The following is a 24,216-nucleotide window of genomic DNA, read 5'->3' on the forward strand; positions in this document are numbered from 1 at the left end:
AACAGAATAAAAAGTTGCAGATTTGCAAGAAATACAATAAATTTCCAACCAATATAAACCAAGATGGATTACCACCAGTCCCAATCAGTGATGAGGTCATGATGTACCACGTAGCTCATCAGAACTTTGTTTTTCAAATCTCATCTGTAACGTTTTTCATTTCATCACAGTCCTGTGTGGGTTTGCGGTAGACCTCATGCTTATTCCAAACGTATCGACCAGCTGGACTCTGTCAGAGGTCGCCATGGAGACGAGCAATCAGGAAGGCGATGGAGCACCGGTGACCTCAGATGTCAGCTTACTCCAGAAGTATGCAGGAGCAGAATACTGATAACGGCTGAGCGGCTCCATGCTGGAGCCAAAAAATCCATACTCCACCTTCAAGTGCCCTCAAGATGGAAAAGACAGTTTGAAGTCCAGGAATATGTTGGGTTTTTTTTACATAAATGTTTGATACCTGCACAGGAGGGCAAGGAAATGCTTAGTAGAACAATGAAGTTCAGAAATAAAACATTAAAATACATAAACATTTTAAAATAGCACTTTTTTTTGTTATGTGTCAACTAATAACTTCAGTTTATTTTCAACCTGAAGTAGAACAATTTGTTAAAATTGAAGGTTTTCAATTACATTTTTATCTGTTTTGCTAGACAAACCTATAGTCTGACAGAGAACAAAATTAAAATTATATTTAGCCTCTCTGTAGAAGCCACTCTACACTGCAAAAACACAAAAAATACATAATTTTGTTTAGTTTCTACTGCAAATATCTTTGCACATTTGAAATAAGAGAAAGCAAGATTACAAGTATTTTTTCAGAAAGATATATTAGTTAATTTAAGTCAATAATTCCTTAGTATTGTTGATAGTATAGTATAGTACTAGTTCCACTTATGACAATCTTTCTTTTTATATATTCCAATGGAACTAGTAATTTTCCATCAATATTAAGGAATTATTAACTTAAAACATGCTCCTCTATTGTTCTGAAGTGTTTCTTATAAATTACTTTTGTCTTATTTAAAGGGTATGAAGATACTTTCTCTGGAAACTAGACAAAATTACTTTGTAAGATTTTGTTTTTGCAGTGTGTAGATGAACATTTGTAACCATTCTGTCTGAGAACATCACTTTTCAATTCTACAGTTTTATAGTGGAGGAAACTAAAACTGTGAACTCCCTGAAAACAGGCTTCCTTCTCTGGGTTTGTTTGGCAGGAGGTCATGAATGTTGGGTTGACCCATCAACAATGGGAGCAGGAGTCAACTGAGATTTACAAAAGTCACAACAAAACATGTTAAATAATAAAAGAGGGAAGGTGCAGCTGCTATGAATGAACTCTTTCTTTGCTTTTGTGGCCTTTCAGTTCGATTTGAACTTTTATTGTTTTATTATTGTTACAAGGCTATGGCCACATATTTTTGTTTTTGGTTTTCATTTGTTGTATCTTTTTATCTACATAATAAAATTTTAACCAGTTTGTAAGCCCACACACCAACACAGGAAAATGGCAAAAACGAACAAATGAAAATAGAGCATGTATTTTTTAACTTTTTATTTAAATAAAGGCAAAGCATGATATCACTCAACGTTGACACGTTATACCGCACAAACCAGATGTACAGAAAATTTAGGTATTTAAATGCAGTGGCTAAACTGAAAGTTATGCATAACTCTGGCCGCTAGATGGCGACAGAGCGACGGAAATATGACATTGAATCGAAAAGCGTTAGTGGGAAAATTAAAGCAGTTTGGCTTTGTGGTGGTTTGAGACAAACCGGGAGGAGATTGTCTTGGTGGAAAACAATTTCAGTGACTTAAGAAAAACATTAACTTGTTGTATAAATTTAAATTGATTCTGAATTTTAATTCTAATTAATGCATACAACTTGAAATATTCATGCAAAGTTCAGTTAAATGTGTTTGATTCGTGTTCTGGTTTGACAAAAACAAAAACAGTTACTGCAGCTTCCCAAATATCCAAACATATGAAGTGGTGTTTGATTCAAAGACATCACTCGTTTTGTTTAAATTTCCTTTTTTGTTTTATTAATCTGTGCAAACGTAGAAAAAATAGTCAAGAACAAAAACAGAAGATTCATTGTTGACAGTCTCATTTTTTTGCCGCCAATATACAAACTTCTTCAGTTGCAGCGAAGGATTAAACAACATGCTGGTGCTGTAGGAAAATCTGCATTCCTCTTTTTGACATTTAATGTCCATCAGAAAAAATGTGAATCAGTCATCAGGATCGATCCATTAAAGCTGAGAGAAAAGCTGAGCAGCATTGTCAACATTTACCGGTTCCTTTGGTGGTTCTTTCGGACCCTAAAAAAGCCCAAACATATGTGTTATTATCTGTGTCATAAAAGTATCTAAAGTATTGAACAGTTTCGTCCTCTACCTGTGTTTTTTTCTTTGTTTGCGGCGCAACACCTTTGGAAATGCTCTTCACATCCCTCTGCACCTCCGTAAATACCTGGTTTAGGTTTTCAACCTTCTCATTTTTCATTGCATTGATCTGTCCAAACACAACACACACCGAAGCAGCAGTTGTAAACGCTACACTGAATTGGATATATATAAGATATATGGAGGGGATGGATAATACATGTGCATAATTTAAGGCGGGAAGGGTAAAATCTCACATTTTTTAGAGATGTTGTGACAGGTTTTGCTTTGTTCTTCATCTTCAGATGCCTGTTTGCTACTTGGAAAACACTCTTCTGCTTCTTTCCTTTCTGTTTATTCTTCGCCATGTTACCTGAAGGAAATGGAAAAACAGCAACAGAGAAATTTTAAAGAAAAAACAGACTATTTCAGAACAAAACTAGTCTCAGTGTGGATAACACTGTCTTTCCAGCATCCTAAAAATGTCTTCTCACATTCTTATATTGTTCATACTTGCATGTAACTGTTTAAAAATATTAAATAGCAAATTCAGGTATCACATTATTTATTTTATTGTTAATTAACCTTTGAGAAGCTTCTAACGCTTTGACATCATCATCATCATCATCCAGGATTTTCCCAACCAGTCTTAGTGTATGCAAACTTCTGATTTAAAAGAAAGTAATAATTATCTCTCTTATTCTGGTAGTTAAACTGTATTCACGAACCCAAATTTTAAAAAATAAAGCAGATGTCTTTATTTTACAGATTTATTTCCTGAAGTACAGTAAATCTGTATAACAATCATTTTATATTCTAAATGTTGGAAGCGTTTATTTAAACAAAACGCTGTGAAATACTAAGCTACTAGTTGTTTTTAAAGCTTGTTTTTGTAGTTGCATTAAACTACTAAAATAGGTCAGCTCACGTTCCGTTAGATGTTTATGTTCTCTAATATTGTTTTAATAGTTGATAAATGCGCTTCTAGAACAATTAGCCTTTCATACAATGTGCTCTTTAACTAATATCGAACTCGTTATTGTCAGCTGTTCACTTTCCACGTTGTAAACAAATGCAGCGTCACAACGTACATTTTAGCCAAACATGCTAACAGCCATAGAGAAGCTAAGTCGGAGCCAAAAATCGAAATCAGAAAATAGAAGCACTAAATAAAAGTTTACATACCTTTTTCATATGAGGAGCAATGTTTGTGAATTCATGTGCTACAAACGTGCCCTGCCGGTTACGTCACTTGCGTGCGACGACGCGATAAAATGACTGGTATTGTGAAACCCGTCAATGAGGGCGCCATCTTGGTCAGGTGGGTTTAAGGGAAGCTTTAACCTCTCTATATTATATTATATTATATTATATTATATTATATTATATTATATTATATTATATTATATTATATTATATTATAGAAGTGTAAAACAGGATTAGGTTGTAAAACAGTAATGCAAACTTTGAATATCTCACAACTCTGTTTCCTAAGTTTGGTCAAATAATCTGGTGTCTGTATGTACAAATCTATCCAAAAAGACTTGCAACAGTTAACTAAAAAGGTAGTTTATTCACTGAATGCAAATCCACTCCATCGTTTTAAGATTGCTATTTGTATAAACTATTAAAGCAATACTTTGTGTTGGTATACCACATAAAAACCCTATAAAATACATACAATTTTGTTGTTCTGGTGTACTAAAACTCTTGCAGTTCTGTTTAGCACCACCAGATGGTTCCATTACACAATTAATTACCCCTTCCCTCCAATTTGCACGATCTTCACGCAGCACTGCGATGCAAACCTCATTATGTCATGCTGCACTGAGCAGTAGTTGCCACTGGGCTGCAAATAATAATCGACAAGGTCTGTGGAAATTCCCAATGAGACTGAATAAATAATTATCTGAAATTATTTCATTGGGTTGTCATATTTAATGTGCACTTAGTGTTATAAATATATGGAGGTAAAAAAAATGCATGTTTTCCGTTTTAATGTAATTTTGTTGAGCTCGTGTAATAACTTATGACTTTATTATCAAATGAAGGTATTAACAATCTGAGATTGATTATAGATTGCAACAAAAAATAAGTTAAAAACAATCTTCTTCCTTTATAGCAATTTTTCTTTTAGCTTTTGTGAAAATTACTGGTATAATTGAAGTCCGGTTTCACCTTGCGCCGCCACCCTGTACTGCGTCACATCATTGCGTAATACGCAGCAAAATCCGTTAGATGAAAACCGAAAGCGCATCAATCTGCATGTTTCTCCGGCATGGATGAGGAATTTGGAGCCTTGGATTGATACGGAGCGTCGCTTCAGCGCGTCTAAACTCCTCCCGCGGTCACTATTCGCGGGCATCATGTGGCCACCACCAGCCTGGCAGACGCGCCGCGCACAGGCTATATAAGCTCGGCAGCTGTCAGGTGGAGGACACTGGCAGCTCTGCACTGCATTGCTCTGTTCTGCGCTGGGAGATTACACAGCCTCTGCAGAAAACACATTAGCAATGTCTCACGCTTGGGGATACGGAGCGCATACCGGTGAGGCGCTGTTTGGATGGTGCAGTAATTAAATTAATATTAGAACCAGTCATAGGAACGAGAAGGGTGCTGAATAAATTAAAGCATAATGCGCATCCTCTGATCTCTGCAGAGATTTTTGTGTCATCAGAATATGACTAATGCGTTTTGGGGAATTTTACGCACAGATTCCTCCCCAAAATGCATTTTATACACACAAAGTTTAAAGAAATTAATCCGATTAATTATTATTTTATTTTCTTTACTATGCACATGATATCCAGGACCCGACAAATGGGCTGACAGCTTCCCAATCGCGAACGGACCCCGCCAGTCTCCCATCGACATCGTTCCGGGTGACGCTTCATACGACCCGGCGCTGAAGCCGCTCGTCCTGAAGTATGACCCGTCCACCTGCCTGGAGATCCTCAACAACGGCCATTCCTTCCAAGTGACCTTCCTAGACGACATCGACAGCTCAAGTTAGTGTCCACTTCTGAATACTGCGTGGATTATTAAGGTCAACGGGGCAATATTCCTCCTGTTACTTAAGATTTCCACGTTCCAGCCTAATTCGTGTTAATTTGATTCAACAAGATAATCTTAAGGGGCTTTACAAGACAATCAGATGTAATTTACATCCAGTTATATAGAAATATATCAAATCAAACCGATACAAAACGGTCGTATAGATTATTGGCTGCAGATAAGATTTTATTTTCCAGATCATGGTGTGCTGTAAGTGTAAGTGATTTATAAAGATTTGTGCGTTGATTATGAACTTTTATTCTTGCCTCTGAAAGGACTGAAGTGACTAAAGTTTCAAACAAATTGTCTTTAATCAAACAATATTTTAAATACTACCTGGATTTCTTCATTTTTGTATAACTAATATGATAATTGTAATTTACAAACCAAACCAAAATTTATTCTGTAAATTAAAATAACATGCCGGATAACCAAAACAACTTCAGGTATCTCACATCGCTTTTCTTTCTCTATCTGTATACATATATAATTGGTATTTATATTTTATTTTCTATTTGTTGACTTTGTAGCTTCCCATTATCCTGGCCTTAGATCTTCTCATAGAAATATGGGAACCAGAACTTATACATTTGGAGTTACATGGTTAAGATCAAAAACAAGTGAATTAATAATGATTTTCAGGATTTCCACCAATGGTTGAACAGGTTTTACTGGCTATTTTACAATCCTGTAAATAGATTTTAATTTAAACTTTCTTGTTTATATTGAATTGTAAATGAAAAGAAAAGCATGCAGACCCTGCAATAGAAAGCCCCTGGAAACCGTTTCCCATGGCAACTTTAAAGCTGGCAGCGAGGTCAATTGTGAAAAAGTGGAGAGAGAAAAACAAGTTGGGGGTTGGTGGTTTTTCTGCAAGAAGAACACAATCTATGGCTGCCTTGTTTTCTTGGTTTGCAATTTTTCTGAATTAATTTACACATATAATTGAGATTAGAGTGTAATTTCTGTGTTGTTAACCTGGATTGCTCATCTTCTTCCTTTTCTTCTAAACGAAGCCTCCATTTGTCTGCAGGATGTGATTATGCATCATATGTACCCGTGGAAAACATGAAACATGTCGACTGTCTCTGTTTAACAAAGAGTCACTACTGCTAAATGTTTTGAGCATCTCAATTATTTCCACTGCTTTGTATTCAGTGAGTAAATAGATTATGCAACTTGGACTGTATTCTGGACATCAGTTTGCTGAGTTGTTACACAACAGGAACTGAGTCTGTTTCATCAAGAAGGAAGTTCAGATCTTGTCTTATTTATGTTGCTCTTTATAATCTTCGTTCAAGGACGTATTTCCTTTGCAGTGTGTTTGTGTTTCACCTACCAAAGTGCAACATTCAAACCCGCACTGTGGCTGACTCATGCTTAGTGTAGGCTGACTTGACTGAGGAGTATTTCCTTTTTTTTTTTCTTTGTCCTCTCCGCAGCTCTGAAAGACGGACCGGTCTTATTTAACCACAGACTGAAACAGTTTCATTTTCACTGGGGGTCTTCAGATGACCACGGCTCTGAACATACTGTGGCCGGGACCAAATACCCGGCTGAAGTAAGAATGCTGTTATAAAAATATCACATTACAAAAGATTGAGGTTAAAAACTAAAAGGGTGCCATTCCAGATTCTGCCAGTTAAAGTAAACTTTACATCATGATAAAATGTAAATTTTAATCTCATCAAAAACACGCCTGGAGTGTTGCTTTGATTCTTTCATGCATGTTTGCAAAATCCTTTAAAGGTGCAGTGTATAACTTTTATTAAAAAAATATGTTTTTTACATATTTGTGAAAACTGTCACCATGTTCTGATAGTATACTGTGTGAAAAGATGGAGCTCCTCCACTTCCATTCCCAACCAAAACCAACCAATCAGAGCCAGGAGGCGGGTCTTATCACTGTCAATCTTCCTCATGTACTCGCTTCTACATGTCCTAATGACGGAGAAACAACTTACTGTTTCAGGAAAGCATGCTAGCATTCACAACAGGCTATGGTAGAGAGCAGTGCCACACAAGACTGTGGTTGGTTGAGAGTGCTAAGACCCGCCCCCTGGCTCTGATTGGTTGGCCAGGGGAAAGCAGATGAGTTCAAATTTTTCAGAGATTATTTGTCTCATACCATAATGTCATAACAGTTTGACAGTTTCAACAAATATGTAAAAAAAGACACACCTTTTTTACATGTAAAAGTTCCATACTGCACATTTAAGCTCCCATGGCAGCTGTGCAAAACTCCTGGGTGGACGTAGCTCCGCCCTCGAGGTGCAGCTCCTCCTCTGAACTGCAGTTTCCAAGCAACCGAACTTCTGCCTCACGGAGCAGACTAATTTCCTGCATAAATTATCATCAGTTTCTGTAGAAATACTTCCCTGACTGCAAATACTTCACCTTTTTCAGATAATAGATGCTTTTAAAGCTTTAGATATTATATTAAAATCATTTACGGACAAAAATGTTTCATTTTCAGTAGTTTTACCACAATGAGATCCAAATCTGCACTATTCACTCTTTAAAAACCATGTTGGTGTTATTTTATAAAATGCTAACAGACCAAATTGATTCCTTAATTACAAAACAACCCAGTAAAATCCAGTTAGAAATTGATCCAGTGTGATCAGGAAAGGAGTATCCGTAGCATTTGGACAGGAAGTGAACGATAACTCCTCTATTTTCCAAGACAACTAATGAGATTGACTGTCATTTCCATAAAATCTGGGGCACAGAAACATCTTAAAAGTCATTATTTTGTGTTCTTAAATAAAAACATCATTGTACTAATTTATTTCCAGCTCCATCTGGTGCACTGGAACACTAAATATGCAAACTTTGGGGAAGCCGCCAGTCAACCTGACGGCCTTGCTGTAGTTGGAGTCTTCCTGAAGGTAAGCATTATTGGCTGAAGTCATTCAGTGTGACCTCAACACCTCAGAAAAACTCACTCTGGTATTTTATTATTTCCTGTCTTTCAGATTGGTGAAGAAAACCCTAATCTCCAGAAACTTATTGACGAGTTTGACTCAATCAAGACCAAAGTACGTAGCTACAGAACCACTCTTGTTCATCCTCTGAAAATCAATGAATTTATTGACTTTTCTGTCATGCACTTTCAGGACAGCCAATGTTCCTTCGCTGACTTCAACCCTGAGACGTTGCTGCCTGGTTGCCTGGACTACTGGACGTACGAGGGCTCTCTGACCACGCCCCCTCTGCTGGAAAGCGTCACTTGGATCGTCTGCAAAGAGCCAATCAGCGTCAGCTCTGAGCAGGTATTTCTAATTAAAGAGCCCGTTCTTCCACGGCTCTGTGAGCAAAGCTTCTCCTTTTTGCCACGACCTGAATCAAGGGCATAATTGTTGGTGTTGCTGGCATTCCTAAAACCAGAAGAACAAACCTCTTGTAGGGGGAAGAAATGCAATACAGCGCCCTCCATTTTAGTCTCAAATGAGAAAAAAATGACACTGCCGACCGAGAGAAAGAGTTCAAGCGAGAGTTCACACAGACGTTACTGGCTTACCACAATGTGCGAGTGAATGTGTGGGGAGTCAGCAGGAAATATTCAACCCACACATGAAAGTCTGAAACTGAAGGGACTTTGATCTACTTAGAGCATGATTCTGCAGCTTTTACAGAAAATATAATTTGTGTCTGTCCAAAAACACCAAACGCAGCAGACGTTAGACTCTGCAGCTCAAGTCCCTTAGCCCTGTGAAAACTAACACTGCATGCACAAGTTGTATTTCCTGGTGCAGGATAACCTTTCGACTCAGTGCCCTTTCAGACTTGGCCTAACATTTACAAGCAAGTAAGTTATTACCCATCAATAATCTATCAGCTGATTACAAGGGATTGAAACTATCACCTAAATTATTTGGTCAAAGCTGTAAAACAAAAAAACAACTAACTCCCTCATGTAGCGGAAGCTTTTTGAAGGAGTGTGTAAATTATTAACTGACACAATCATGTTGCAACTGATTTGTTAGATTGTAGCAGCTTTGCTGCAAAAATACTTAAATATTTTCAGAATAGATAGAGATGGGTCAGATTAAATTAAAAAAATTATCTTTTTTGATTACTTTGGAAAGCTAACTTATTGTTTTAATGCATTTTTTATTATAAAATCAATACAAAATGTAACATTTATATGCTAATTAGGGGTTTTTGGAAGCTGGAGAGCTAACTGCTAACCCAAATTTAGCAGATTAGCTGTTAGCTATTATTTTAAAGTATTTTGATTACAAAAATCAATGGAAAATGTAACATTTATATGCTAATCAGTGGCTTAGGAAGCCTATGTTGCCTGGTAAATCAATGTTACTTCTGTTTATTTTTATTTTTTGTTCCATTTCATTAATAATTTAAAAGGTTTGACATTTATGTGCTCAAGATTTAAGATAACCAAGAATATCTTTCTTAAAACCAACATAAAATGTTCCAGAAAACTTATATGATTTCATTATTTTAAACTTTTCCTTTTGCCCAAAAACCATTATTTAACTGCTGGAAATTACCTTTTTGGGGGGTTTTACTGCAGATTTGATGAGCTACCAGTCCTCTAATTTGGGAAAGTAGATTTGCAGCTGATTTAAATTATAGTAATCTGCTCCAGTGAACTGTGTGCAGCGTCTCTGGGATTAAATCAGAGTTATAATAAATCACAGGTGGGCTGCTCTGACTACTTTTCTTCTCCTGTTTTACAGATGGCCAAGTTTCGCAGCCTCCTCTTCTCCGGTGAGGGCGAGGCTGAATGCTGCATGGTGGACAACTACCGCCCTCCGCAGCCACTCAAAGGCCGCACTGTCCGTGCTTCCTTCCAGTAGTTCCCATCCCCCTCTTCTGCCCCTTGTCCTCCCTTCCCCCTTTCAGAAATACCTTTCTTTGCTGCAAACCATAGGAAAAAGACATATCTCTCTCCATCCAGCTCTAAAACTCAAACTCCTGTAAAACCGCTGTATTTATTTCTGGATCCAAGAAGCATGGCCTGTTAAAGTTTGTTTTTAAAGGGGCAGGATTATGTACTTTCAGGACACATAGTGCCATAAAATGCTGTCGAGAAAAGAGATTTGAGTTTGCAATTTAACACCTTGGAATTGGGCTTCTGTCTCTTTAAGAAGCTCCTGCTCTTCTGGAAACTCCGCCTTCAGGAAGTCATCACAACAAAGTTTTTCCATTAAGCCTGTAGAGCAACATTTTTACCAGCATTTCACTGAGAAATAGTTTGTATTATGAGCTCAGCGCAGCTGCTGATTTCTGCTGACATTAGTCTCCTCTCAGTTCCCCCAGGCGTTTCTGCACCCAAAATGTCTGCCTGAGGAGATAAAAAATATTCCTCAGATACGCATGAAATAGTCAGACCAACACTCCAGTTATGTTTTTGATGAGGGATTAGCATTATAACATGATGTAAAGCTCAACATTTTTACACAATGCTGCCTCTTTAAAGTCAAACATGTCACGGTGGCTTAAATATTTTCACCAGAGTGGCGCTCTGCAGAAACCACAGGCTGCACAGCTCCAGTTAGCGGGTGCGGATAACACCATATCACCATGTGTGAGTTACAAGGTGCCAAAAGTGGACACACAGACATGAGGACACTCCTGCTGCCAATCTAGCTGTAATCTCTGACTGCAAGCCAGCCTCTGCAACGCAGCAGCTTACCAAACTGCTGCAGCCGCCTCCACTGCAAGCGATTGACTTAGAAAATCCCCCTCTGGTTCACACACACGCACACACACACACATACACACACACACATATGCAGACCCATGCAGACATGCAGCCTGAAGGCTTTGACCTCCTTATTGATTCAAATTGTACATAAGGGCTGACAGCTCCATGACAATAGCTGTTATTTTTAGTCTATTTTCTTTATTTTTATGATGAATTGTATTTTAAATCCTGACACCTCATGAAAATTAAGCCTTAAGTGATTCCTAAATAATGCATTGTGGCAAAAATCACCTTCTTTTTTTCCTTAAATCCTGATAATTATAGCAGTAAAGAACAAATTGACACAACTGTTGAGTACTAAAGTGGTATAGATGCACTGCAGCCATAAGGCCATATAGCACAGCGGCTAGCAATGAAGAAACCGTCCTGGGAGGAAAACATGAGAGGAATCTGCCAAAACAGAAGAACATCCTGTCAGCCTTGTGTCCTTTACAGGAGAATGATTAACAAAACGCCCTTCAGGACGTCTGGGTGCAGCATTTGTTACTGCAGAAAGATTTTAATGAGATATGTAATAGAAATGTGAATCAGTAATGCGGCTGTTCCAGGTGTGTAATGTTATTTTTTGGGGTGTAGACATTTAATAGTTGAATAAATACATTTTATGATTAACTTGTGTCCACTCTTTTTTGTGTCTATGCTTGTTTTGCGCTTTGTTTTTGAATAGTTTACAGTAATATATTAGTAAAGTTTATTATTCTTCAAGGTTTAAAGGGGACTCATCAATCAAAATTCAGAATTTAAATGTTTTTATGCTTCCATTTGAGTTTCTACTGCTTTAAAAAAAGAAACATCCAGTTGTTTTCTGTTTCTTGGAAAATAAACAGGAATGTAGCGTAGCAAGTCAGCAGTCACTGGCGGTCACCTAGCAACCTCAGTGAAGCCCATTCCGTTACCTAGCAACCAAAGTTGAACTCCAGCAAGTTCGCACAGCTGGTTTTACCTCTGTGTACGCTGTACAATGGCTGCTGGAAAAAAATATTTTTTGTTCTTAACCTACCATTCAGAAACCACTTGCTACATTCTTGTTAGTTGTTAATAAGGAATCAGCCAATAATTTGGTAGCAAAAAATACTTTGAGACCATCATTATTCATTATTATCTTCTATTTACTGCAACATGTGTGGCCTATAACGTTTTTGTGCTACGGACACCTGGATCACCTAAATACACAATTTGCCTTGGAGCTAAATGAAAAAATACAACACAGACCCTATAACTCTAGTCATTAAAACCAGAATGTTTCTCATTTTAATGATTTTTGTGTATCTCATTAAATGAAATATGGCCCCTGAGTTTATTAATTAGCGATATCTAGTCTAAAAAGTGAATATTTTGTCCATTAAACTGGTCGAGTTAGCACTGATCAGACATTGACTTGTCTGCGATAGTTATGCGTGAGCTGCTGGTTTTTGTAACATCTCTATGTCAGATCACTGCAGATATTAATCGGCCGTTACACTTCACATTCTGTGGGAATGTCACCCAACAACTTCACTTTTCTGTCTTCTTATGGCACTTTTTGTGTCTCTTTACAGAAAAAGTTGGCCTTACTTGACCGAGTTCAAAACAGAGCAGCAATGTGGCACAAATGAAACGTGTGTCATCCTGAAAGATCAATATAAATAACTACCATCGAGTGGTGAAGCCTCAGTCTCATTAACACAGTCGAGTCGATACAGAGCTCTATAAAAACAAAAGAAGAGAGGAAAGTTTGCTCGGGGCCAGATGCCATTAGTAGTGGTGCGATGCACAAAGTTCAATAAATGCTAAAAAAGAGATGAGTCATTCAGCGACCTACACCTTACTGACTTTTAGGGAAAACCAGTTAAACCAGAGACTGGTTTCAGTCAGGAGTATCAGATGTCCTGCCAGAAATGTGTTTGATAGGTTTTTTTTCCTGGAACTGTGCTCTGCTTTGTTTTTAATGCAATACTTTTAAACAATGATGAGAGTAGAGGTAACGCCTGTCACGCCTTCACATTTTGTCACGTTACATCAATAAAGGTACAGCTCAGGAAAAAACATTGAAAACCTCCCGGTTATTCCACCAAATACCGACTGCTGAACTCTTCCTGAGTCAAAACATTAGTATTGTTGTTTCTAAACGAATATTATTAATATTATTAGTTATTTGAGGTCTGAAAGCACTGCATATTTTTCTTTATTTTGACCATTTCTTATTTTCTGCAAATAACGGAGACATGTTTTGAGTTGTTAATAGAATAGAAGAACAATGTTCATTTTACTCACACATAAACCTATAAAAAACAGAATCGGAAAAATTGATCATTTCAGGTGGTCCCTTAATTGTTTCCAGAGATGTATTTAATTGGTATTTTGTGATAGACCAACAGGAACTGGTGCGTAATTCTGAAAAGGAAGGAAAAGTTATTCGATTTTCAACATGTTTTACTATTACAATTCTGGAAAACCAAAGTCAACACAATGTACAGATATCTTTTTGGCAAATACAGCTGGTCTTAGTTTGACTGAACAACAAAGTAAATTGGGTTGTACTGAGATCCCTCCAAAAGCAGGAAGTGGACTACAACGCAGGGCATTCTGGGTAAATACAACCAAAATAGTCACCAAACCCACGTCAAGCATCCAGTTTGTTTTCTTCCCAAATGCAAATTTAAAGGATTATGAGAATTCACATAGCGTTGTTTGTTTGTTTGGTTTTGTTTGTTTGGTTTTGTTTGTTTGTTTGTTTGTTTGTTTGTTTGTTTGTTTGTTTGTTTGTTTGTTTGTTTGTTTGTTTGTTTGTTTGGTTGGTTGGTTGGTTGGTTGGTTGGTTGGTTGGTTGGTTTATTGATTTGTTTTATTTTGGTTTGTTGTTTGTTTGTTTGTTTGTTTAGTTTATTGATTTGTTTTGGTTTGTTGGTTTGTTTTTGTTTGTTTGTTTGTTGGGAGTTCTTTTTTTCAGAATAAATATACTCTGCTCTTTGGTTTGATTTTATTTAAAAACTGTTTGTGAGAGATTATGGCACCTCAATAAACATTTACTTTATTTAAGGCTTTACTTCACCAAAAACAAAAATGTTTTCTGGGGGGACTTCTAGCAAAAACCAACAAATTGTATTTTCTTCCAGTGTTGGGATTATTTAAATAGCTGACGTTGCTGACCTTTAACCCCGGATGCTATTTTGGTGCTACCTCTTTGTTGGTTTACTGGCGCTGCACTCTTTCATGTTCTTTGCTGTTGTGACAGCCGGACGGGAGGAAAAGGTCCCACCGGATGCCATCATGTTGACCAGATGTTTGTGTTTTAGCTCCTTTAGCACTTTAGCCCAAATGAACAAATAAAACTACAACAACCATCTGATTGTTCTGTTTGAAACGCCAAGATTTTTACCAAATACAACAAAGAAAAACACAAGAAGATGACTGCATGTTGCTTTTTTATGCATCTATTTGAACTCTGATGGTAAGAACAACTGAATCAGAGTTAGCTCTGTCTGGCCAACATGTTTCTTACGCACAGAGAAAGTTGGTGAACAATTTTCACGACAAACAGAGACGAACAGAGAAGTAGGAGACCGGCATGTTTTTGTAAACTCTGGATTGACGTTATTTTAAGGCACAACCAGTCGTCATTTGACATCAACCTGCATTTTGTGTTTTTATCTTTATGGCATCACTATTCAGAAACAGGTTCTAACAAACTGATTGGATCTACACCATACGCTGCAGGGCTGCATACCACTAATCAAACACATTATTCATCCATAATCTTTGTTTAAAATAAGAGGAAAATGTTCATATGGAGGACTTTTGGTTTGGTATTGATTTTTAACTGTAGCAGAATAAAAAACATTAATTAATGTTTTTACTGCTGCAACTTTTGAAAACAATCTTTTTGATCCATCTGATATGAAATGAGTGACACTCTCATTTCATTTCTGCTTCAGCAGAAAACATTTCCAAGTATCTGGTCGCCTTAAGTTCAAAGAAAGTCCTGGGAACTTTCCATGCGTCACAAAGCGTCAAAATGAAAAAAGATTGTCGCCAGTGTAAATATTTCAAAATTTCCTCTACATTTTCCTTCCTTCAGCCTTTATCACAGCTTAATGTAAACATGAACTTCTAAAGATGTGTTCCTGCAACAAGCGTTAAAACATCCTGCTTCAGTCCTGACAGCAGTGGGATTTTTCTTCTACAACGTGACTGAATCAGGAACTAAAACCTTCAGGATGCTTCATCTTTTCCTCTAGCAATATAATGCAGGATTTAAACAGAAACTTCACTTTTTATGAGGTACACAAGGAGGCATTTTTCTACAAAAGACCATGAAGGAGCGTCCATCAGATATGGCCGACTTTTACTGGGACCAATCCTACCGAGGTGAAAGTGGGCTATACAACAAAATGCTCTTTTTTATTCATTAAAACTGCAATTTTATAGTACAAAATATTTTTTAAAAGCCAATAGATTTTTGTAGATATGGGATCTGTAAATCATTTCAGATCTCAAACAGAAACTGTCTCTTATTTTACCGTTTAAAATAAAAGACAAAACCAGAAAGTCTCATTTCTTAAACCTTCATCTGCATTTTTCCTGTTTATTCCAAGTTACGAGAACAGGATTACTGTTTTATTTAGCTATGTTTATTTAAGTAACAGCTTATTAATAAATGAAATGTGGTTAATAGACATGAACAGTTTGTGCTTTTCATTTTAGGTGGATGTTAATTTCTCTGCATCCTTTTCAGAAGACATAAAAATCACTTAAAATACATTTTTAAAGTCTCCACGTGATCCATTATTATCCTTTGGAAGTGACACCAACAGAGGAGAAGATGAACCCTAAACTAAAGCTATATAAGTGTTTAAAACGATACTTACATGTATTTTATTGAGATTTCACGTGGCAGGCCAACATAAAGTCGAGCCTAAAATGCATCAGTGGCCATTTTGTGCATAAGGACCAAACAGGAAGATCCATTTACGACATTAGAGACAGGATAAAAGATTTGTCATTTGTGCCTCAAACCAGTTTTACTTGCTTTCTGCTTGACTGTGGTCAGAGTTTCTGTGATTTTCTACCTTCTGATTGGTTAGGGGACAACAGGGAGGTCACCCAGGGCGGCAGTAATTTAGGAGCGGCTAATGAAAAGCAGAATGAAAGCAATGCAGGATTTTTTGAAGTATTTCACAAATAAAATATTGAGAAACTCAAATTAAAGTTTCTCAGTTCAGTTTAGGTCTGAATGTTGCAAATAAAGGCCAAATGTGTGGAGTTCAACTGTAAAGCCTTCTGTGGCTTTTATATTTAAAGGCCCTAAATAATCAAAAGAGTACTTACTACTTACCCTATTTGCTCAGAAGGAGACGGTACATTTCAAATATTTACACCATCGGTGTGAAGGACAGCGTAGTTTACATCATAAACCACTCTGCCCTCATTACCTGCTCTTCCTGTTCGCTGATGCAACCAGATTGATCAATCGCTTTACAACGCCACTATGGAGCACAGAGCCCTTTACTTTATAAATGCACCATATGCCTCTGTTCTGTGTTTTAATGGGTTTTCTGCTTATTAAAGTTACTATTTAAACCAACAGTCACATTTTTAGACAGTGAAAAAAAGCTGGAATACCTGGAGAAAACCTGCAAACTCCTTGCAGAAAATAATCAACTTCCTTGTAGGAAATCAACTCTAACAGCTGAACGCTTAAGCATGAATAAGCTAGTTTGTTCTCTGCTTAAAACAAATTAAAGTGAATTTAAAAATACTATCTGTATAGAAATTATATCTGCACATTTAAAATTCAAATAAGATGTTGTGTATTTAGTTTATTTTAAAAGAAATTATGACAAGAGATACAATTTTTGTGTGTGATTTAGATTCTAACCCTAAATCTGAGCGTTCAGAAAACCTGCCAACATCTTTAAATCCTCCATATTCAGTAGCTGTGATTTAATTGACCATATAATAAATTATCTTAATGGAAAAACAGCAATTAAAAAAAAAGAAAAAAGTGTTGGCTCTAGGAAGTAGCTTTATCTGACATTTCGAAAATTAATCTTAAATTTAAATTTTTGCCGCAGCACGATTTTAATAATTTATGGCATAAACAAACTTGTTCACGAGTCACTTTAATCATGTTTCTTATTTAATGCAAACACTGCAACTGCAAAATGTGTCTTTTGAACATTATCAGACTATTGACAAAGTTTTGAGCAGCTTTAATAACAGAGAGGCTGAAAAATAAGGACAAAATCTGTTCAACCTTCCTGTTATCTGGTGACTTTTTTACTCTCTTTTTGCAGCCAAGCATGTCTTCTAGAAAAAATACATCTGAAGTGACACTGCATCATTTCCTTTCCTGTTTCTCCTTTTTATTCACGGTTGTTGCTCTAAATGGCTGCAGTTAAAGATGCAGAAACCCCAAACTGATAGTGACAGGTGAACGCAGCGCAGCTCTGAATTTAACGGGATCATGGGAAAATCCCTGGAGGGTCAGAGTCAGGAGTGCAGCTCTGCAGCAACCTTCAGCTCTGCAGCAACCTGCAGCGCTGCAGCAACTTTCAGCTCTGCAGCTCTGCAACAACCTGCAGCTCTGCAGCAACCTGCAGCTCTGCAGCAACCTGCAACTCTGCAGCAACCTGCAGCTCTGCAGCAACCTGCAGCTCTGCAGCAACCTGCAACTCTGCAGCAACCTGCAGCTCTGCAGCAACCTTCAGCTCTGCAGCAACCTGCAGTGCTGCAGCAACTTTCAGCTCTGCAGCTCTGCAGCAACCTGCAACTCTGCAGCAACCTGCAACTCTGCAGCAACCTGCAGCAACCTGCAGCTCTGCAGGTTGCTGCAGGTTGCTGTGAGTCTGCGGACAGTGAGCTCGGTGGCTGTTTATCTACTAATCACCTCCCTGTCAGACTGCAGACAGCGACGCTGCGCTGCAGGTGAGTCTCAGAGTCTCAGTGATAATCTGGACACTGAAACTGGTTTATTTGCAAAATACACCAGTTTCAATACGGCCAAAGTGATTGCCAGAATTTTACCGGATATTTTTAACCTCAATGGGATTTTTTGGGGTGAAATAATTGTTAAATTATTTTAAAAAGTAATGTTTTGGTAGGTTTGATGCTCCTTTTTTGGATGATGGTTTGATCAGAGCTCAGTAAGATATTCAAGGTGTGAATATTATTCCAAAACTTCTCAAAGTAGCCGTCAATTATAATAAATCTTTATACTGCGAACCGTTTTGTCTTCTTATTATAACCCATTATTACAGTGTATTCCTCTCTAGACTAAAGAAAGAAACAATAAACAATACATGAAGTGAATCAGGAACGACTCTCTGGATCCAGGAAAGGAGTTTCTTCTGCTGCTCAAGGTCAACACAGCAGATTAGAGGTCATATTATTCATTCACAGAGTTCAGAATAAAGCCAGAAAGTGGAAAGAACAGGATTTAACCCCATAATTTAAAAAATATTACCTTTAACCTGACACACTGAGATGATTACTAAACATTTACATCTGTTTTCTTGAACAAATAACTTTTTAGAGTTGATTTTAAAACATTATAAGTGAAACATTAATCAACATTTTGATGGTGCTTGAAAATTGTTGACTGTTTTTGTATTTTTATTTTTTTTTGTGATTTTAGGATTTAATACAAGGACTTTGAACTGCCTTGTTGCTGAAATGTGATATGCAAATAAACTTAATTAATTAATTGATTGATAAGGATTTGTTATGATTTTCTGTGAGCTGTAACTTTAAGATAACTTTGTAATTATGTGGTTAAAAATGTAATTATATTCACCTTGTAGCAACAATGTTTACTATTTATTTCCTTAAATGTATATACTGAGAAAATGTAAAACTAGTTACCATAAAGCAAGTCCAGTTTAAGGTGAAATAAATTAGCAGTAAACCGAACCGATATTAATATCTGTATCGATCTCAAAATTAAAATAAAATCTCCGTATCCATGACAACGTAAGGGAAAATGCTTCATTTTCTGAGCAGTTTGCTTTATTATTTATTTTAAATTATATTTTGAGTTAATAATTTCATCTTCTGAACCATTTGAAGGAAAATTTCTTTATTATTTATTTCAAATCGGCTGATTTACTCCTAAATACTCACTGATCAAATTAAAGCTGTTTCTACGTGCTTGATTTGATCAAGTATTGGTGCAAAGTTATTTAATAAATGTGTAATCCAGTACATTTATGTCTGTGTTTTTAAAAGAATAAATGTTGAAAGTCAGTTTCAGTGCTGATTCTCTGTATCGGTTTGGTTTTTGTATTGGATTTGTGTATCGTATCGGAAGTGAAAAAAGTGAATCAGGCTTTGCAGCGGTTTGTTTGAGATTAATATGAAGGAAAAAGTCGATCAGAAACAAACTTTCATACTTCATGATGGACAGAGAACAAATCACCACAAAGCTCTTTACTTTCCTCCTGCTCGTCAGAATCTAAACCCGTTATTCAGTTTGCCAACAAATCATTTTGATTCTTGTTTGTATCTTCTGACCCAACATGTTTGAGTTTCCACAGATAACAGCGGGCTGGGTGCGCTTCGCTCGGCCCGGTTGTAACGTCATCTGGGTCACCGAACCACACCCCTCCTCCGACTCCGACATTTATCCCAGTGTTGTGGTCACCTAACCCGAGACCAAGTCAAGACCAAGACCAGCGCCCCGTGCTACATGATACGATAAAAATGAAAATATGATCGAACTTACTTCTCAAATTGATCTGAAAGATCCATATTCCCATAAAGACACCTAGATATTAAATACTTAATAATATCTAAAGCAGAACAAACTCGTGGTTCTGCTATGCTTCCATCGCTACGATCCGCGGTGGTCTGATGCCATCCCTATAAAATAAACTGGACAGCATGCTGTACGTTTAGTGATATTTTCACAGTTGCGGTCTCGACTGGTCTTAAAATAAAATGCCGAGTCCTCAGCGGCCGAGTCCGAGACAAACCGAGACCAAATGCGGTCGAGCCGAGACCGAGACCGATCTCGAGTACTACAACACTGATTTATCCTCATAAAACCTGCAACGTCAAATCCAATGAAGCTGCTTTAGTATTAATTCATTTTGTCATTTCTCTGTTTTATTGATCCTTTTTTATTAGCTTATAGTTTTCTCGCCTCTTCCCAGATATTTGATATGTTTTTCTTTGTTTCTTCCTGTTTTTCTATTTGCTAATTACTTTTCTCCACCACTTTCTTCCTTTCTTTCTTTCTGCTCCTTCATGTAATCAGATTAACAGAGGAATGGTCTGGTTCTGTTCGCAGTCCAGTCCACTCCGGTGGTATGCTGGTTAACGTTACCCACAGGAGTTGGGTTTCCTGTTGGGGCGACAGCAGGTCACGCCTCTCGCATTACAACCTGTTAGCAGACCTTTTACCGACGGCCAAGCTGAATACTGTTAGGACGACTTAATGGTTTTTTAGTTCTGCGGTTCACAAAAAACATCAACCTCTAACTGTGACAACTCAATGCTGCAAAATATATAAAGAAACATCAACTTTTAGAATGATTTTTAGTCAAAATTCAATAATTATTACATCCATATCGCACAGTGAGGTCACATATTCCAAGTTGCAACTATTTTTATATTTTTTTCTAATTATAATCACACAAAAAATTGTGATTATAATTAGAATAATCACAAAAATAATTGCATCTTTTTCCTCATCTTCCCACCAACTTTCTGAAGCCAGCAACCCCTGCTACATATTGACAGAAAAATCCCTTTTTATTCCTTCTTTCCTTTCATTGAAACAAAGTGTAGCACATAAAAAATGCAAGAAGAAAAACAAAGACATAAGACCTGAAGAGATTCAACACAATAAAACCAATTAAAAGGCTAAATGAGTCTCACTTGAGAAAAGAAATCAACATTTATGCGAGTCCTTAACATTTTACAGCATGTCTGGCGCCGTTTAGAGGAAGTTTCCTCACACCGACAGAGCAAATCTTTGATAACTTTAAATAACCTCAGTAAGGAAATGAGCGACGGTGCAAAGGGTGATGAGCAGATGAAACAGCCACAATATGACAGGAAAACCAGCGGTAACATTCGCTCAGTTTTGAGCTCATGGAGCACAAACTGTTTACAGGAGAATGAAACTCAAGTAAAGATGATTAACAGTAAAGTTAGAAAGAATGGGGTTGGATCTGTGGCTGGGATGCGCCTGTGCTGAGCGCTGCGCTCCACATGTGACGAAATTTATCAACATGTCAAACAAAAATCCTTTGCCGGCTGGTGGATGTGGTGATCACATTTCGTCTGCTGCTTTCTTTGAGTGTCACGTCTTCAACGCTTTTAAAATGAAATGTTGGTGAACAACCGGCTTTCTTCTGCGCAGCGGCGGGTTGTAACCAGTTACTCATCTACTGGAGTAACTTTTTTGAAAAAATTTAATTTTAGGAGTATTTTTACTACGCCATTTTTACTTTTACTTTAGTAATTTTATTATGAAGTATCTGTAATCTTACTTGAGTAAAATTTCTGGATTTTCTACCAACTGAATGAAAAACATTTTAACCAAAACTTCACCAGACACACAGACCTGCAGTTTTTGTTAAAGTTTCATAAGTTTTTTATTAAAATAAAATTATTTGGAAAAATTTTCTTTTTCCTGATTTTGTTATTTTTGTTACTTACATGAATTATTGTCATTTTCATCTGTAAAATACCAAAAGTTCCACTTAACGTCATATTTTGGTCCATCTGATTTTTAAATATTAAGCCATAACTTGACCAGTTACTCAGAACTTGAGTAGACTTTTCACCAAACACTTTTTACTTTTACTTGAGTAAAAATATGTTGAAGTTGTGCTACCCTAACTCAATCTTTTGGTGCTCTGCCCATCTCTGCTTCTGTGACATTTTCTCTTAACTGAGTAATCAATTAGATCACAAGTGTCAAACTCATGGGCCAGGGGCCAAATCCGGTCCGACGGAGCTATTTATGTGGCCCTTTGGACTCCAGAGGGCCACATAAATTTGATTTGATTGTATCTATTCAATCAAAGCAGTTTTTACCTGTATTCTGAAAACTTTTGAAATCAGACGATCATGGAAAGTCATCAGATCCCCACTCTTTTTTTGTTGTTGTTATAATGCTTAATTGTGAGTTTACTGCAAATTTTCCTCAAAAATGGTCCAAAACATTTTGTTTATGTCATGCTAACTCCCACCTATAGGTGGCAGTATTTTTACTTCTACTGCACTGCATCTTCAGCTTTATTTGGGCCTCAAAACAAAACAAAGCTCCAGATAGAAAAGGTTTTTGGTTTTTGCCACTTAACTGAAAAACGTTTATTGCCATTTTGCTAGCAAAACAGACAATTTTTTTTCCAGGTTAGCATGAAGCCTATAAGAAAATAACGTTCACATTAAATCTGTTTTGAACAAAATTATTACCTATTCTAATCTAGGAGTTAAATGTAAAACTCTTTACCAAATGGACGAGTCCAAAAAAGCGGAGAGAACTCGTTTACAGAAGCAAAATTAGGTAATTGTTAAAATATATACAGGAACTGTGTGCAAAAACGTTTTGAGGAATCATGACGTTAATTGAATTAGCAAGATGAGTCCTTTGAGGAAGTTGGGTGGTTGTTTTCAGACATGTGGGTAAAGTGGGTTTGACACCAAGTCTGACGCAAAGTTCTTGTTAAACGACATTTGAACTGATTCCCACGAGCTGCAATAAAGGCTAAAGGCAAAATGTGCCATTTCATTTTCACTTGTGGTAATGCTAAAAACCTCACATGCAAACCCAGAAAACTCCATGAAATGTCTTTGAAATTATATATTTGAAATATTGAACCCAATTCTTTCTCTTCCAGAAGGCATTGTTATGCAGTAACGCTGACATTTTTAGAAGAACAACTGTCCAGATTTGACTTGATGATGGATTTACTGAGTCACAGCAGAACATTCTGGGACAAGCAAACAATCTCACATTTACTCTGTGTAATAATGAGTGTTAATGTTTCACCTGCCTGTTCTCACCAGAGCCTGGCAAAAAGTTAATAAGTAAAAACGTAACTTTTTACAGGCCAAATTTGACAGGTTCTGTGAATAAAAACATCCACGAATGAGAATGTAAAGAACTGTAAATTTCAAAGCAATAAATTTGGACAGATGCAACATATCCTCTTCTAACTGGTTCACTTTTAGTCCCCTGCAGACTCTTCATGATAACATACATGGACTCCAGTAACATAAAAAACACAATATCTACAGTAATCTACAGGCCCCAAAAACGGTTCATGCATTTCCTGTGTCTAATACTTGGAGGCAGATTCTGAGCTAGTTTTCTTCAAATTAAAATATTCAGTTATTTATACTTTTTAAAATGATATGCATTCACTTCAGATTATAAAACTGAACTTTTTTTGTGGTTTTTGTTTAAAATATTAGTGCTCAGTCTGATGTGAACCAACAGTGCAATGCGGTTTTGCTTTAGCAGTGACTCTAGTCTCTGGCTGGACCACAGAGTCACATTTTACTTCTTAGAATTACCATAAATATATTCTTTTGTCCTTATTGTTTTCTTCCTTTTACACCGTTTTCCTGTATTTCTTTATTATTCATGTGGAACCTGTGGAAAAGTCAGCAGCATTCTTAGCTCATAACCAGGAAGGTTAAACTGAGCAGTGGTACATAATTCATCCTGTCATCAAGCGACACTCAGTTATGTAAACACTGACTGAGTGATTACAGCTTCTGTTACTTTCCTCTGTTCACACATTCGAAGCACGCATCACAAATACAATTAAAGAAAAAACAGAGCTTTAATTATCTTACAGATAAATCCTAAAATTCAGTGAAATACTAATCTAAATAAACTGATGTCAATCCCCTGAGCTCAAGAACCCCATTGATGTAGATTTAGATCTTGTTTGATCTGGTCTTTGTGGAAGCGTGGCGACAAGAAATAGATGTTTTAAGGAAAAACTGAGTCCTTTCAGTAGTTTGCTACAGGCAAAATACATGCTGGAGAACAGAAATGTGTAGTGGACAACTAACAATGAAAATCACCTTAT

The 24,216-nt window shown here is 36.9% G+C and overlaps 2 protein-coding genes across 2 annotated transcripts; one reads left to right on the forward strand and one right to left on the reverse strand.

The window, feature by feature from the left end:
- Positions 1-2,021: 2,021 nt before the first annotated feature.
- On the reverse strand, positions 2,022-3,675 carry rbis (ribosomal biogenesis factor). Its single transcript, XM_014997122.2, has 4 exons — positions 3,577-3,675; positions 2,649-2,764; positions 2,405-2,521; positions 2,022-2,328 (listed from the first exon to the last, which is right to left on the reverse strand). The coding sequence occupies exons 2-4, from the start codon at positions 2,757-2,759 to the stop codon at positions 2,260-2,262; spliced, it is 297 nt and encodes a 98-aa protein (XP_014852608.2). The 5' UTR covers positions 2,760-2,764; positions 3,577-3,675; the 3' UTR covers positions 2,022-2,259.
- A 1,102-nt stretch (positions 3,676-4,777) lies between these two features.
- Positions 4,778-11,794, forward strand: LOC106923814 (carbonic anhydrase 1-like). The gene is made up of 7 exons (XM_014997121.2): positions 4,778-4,938; positions 5,202-5,399; positions 6,888-7,006; positions 8,244-8,336; positions 8,424-8,486; positions 8,565-8,720; positions 10,152-11,794. The coding sequence occupies exons 1-7, from the start codon at positions 4,905-4,907 to the stop codon at positions 10,269-10,271; spliced, it is 783 nt and encodes a 260-aa protein (XP_014852607.2). The 5' UTR covers positions 4,778-4,904; the 3' UTR covers positions 10,272-11,794.
- Positions 11,795-24,216: the final 12,422 nt, after the last annotated feature.

This window comes from Poecilia mexicana, unplaced genomic scaffold (assembly GCF_051168715.1).
Source record: "Poecilia mexicana isolate PSO_F unplaced genomic scaffold, ASM5116871v1 scaffold_20, whole genome shotgun sequence".
NCBI lineage: Eukaryota > Metazoa > Chordata > Actinopteri > Cyprinodontiformes > Poeciliidae > Poecilia > Poecilia mexicana.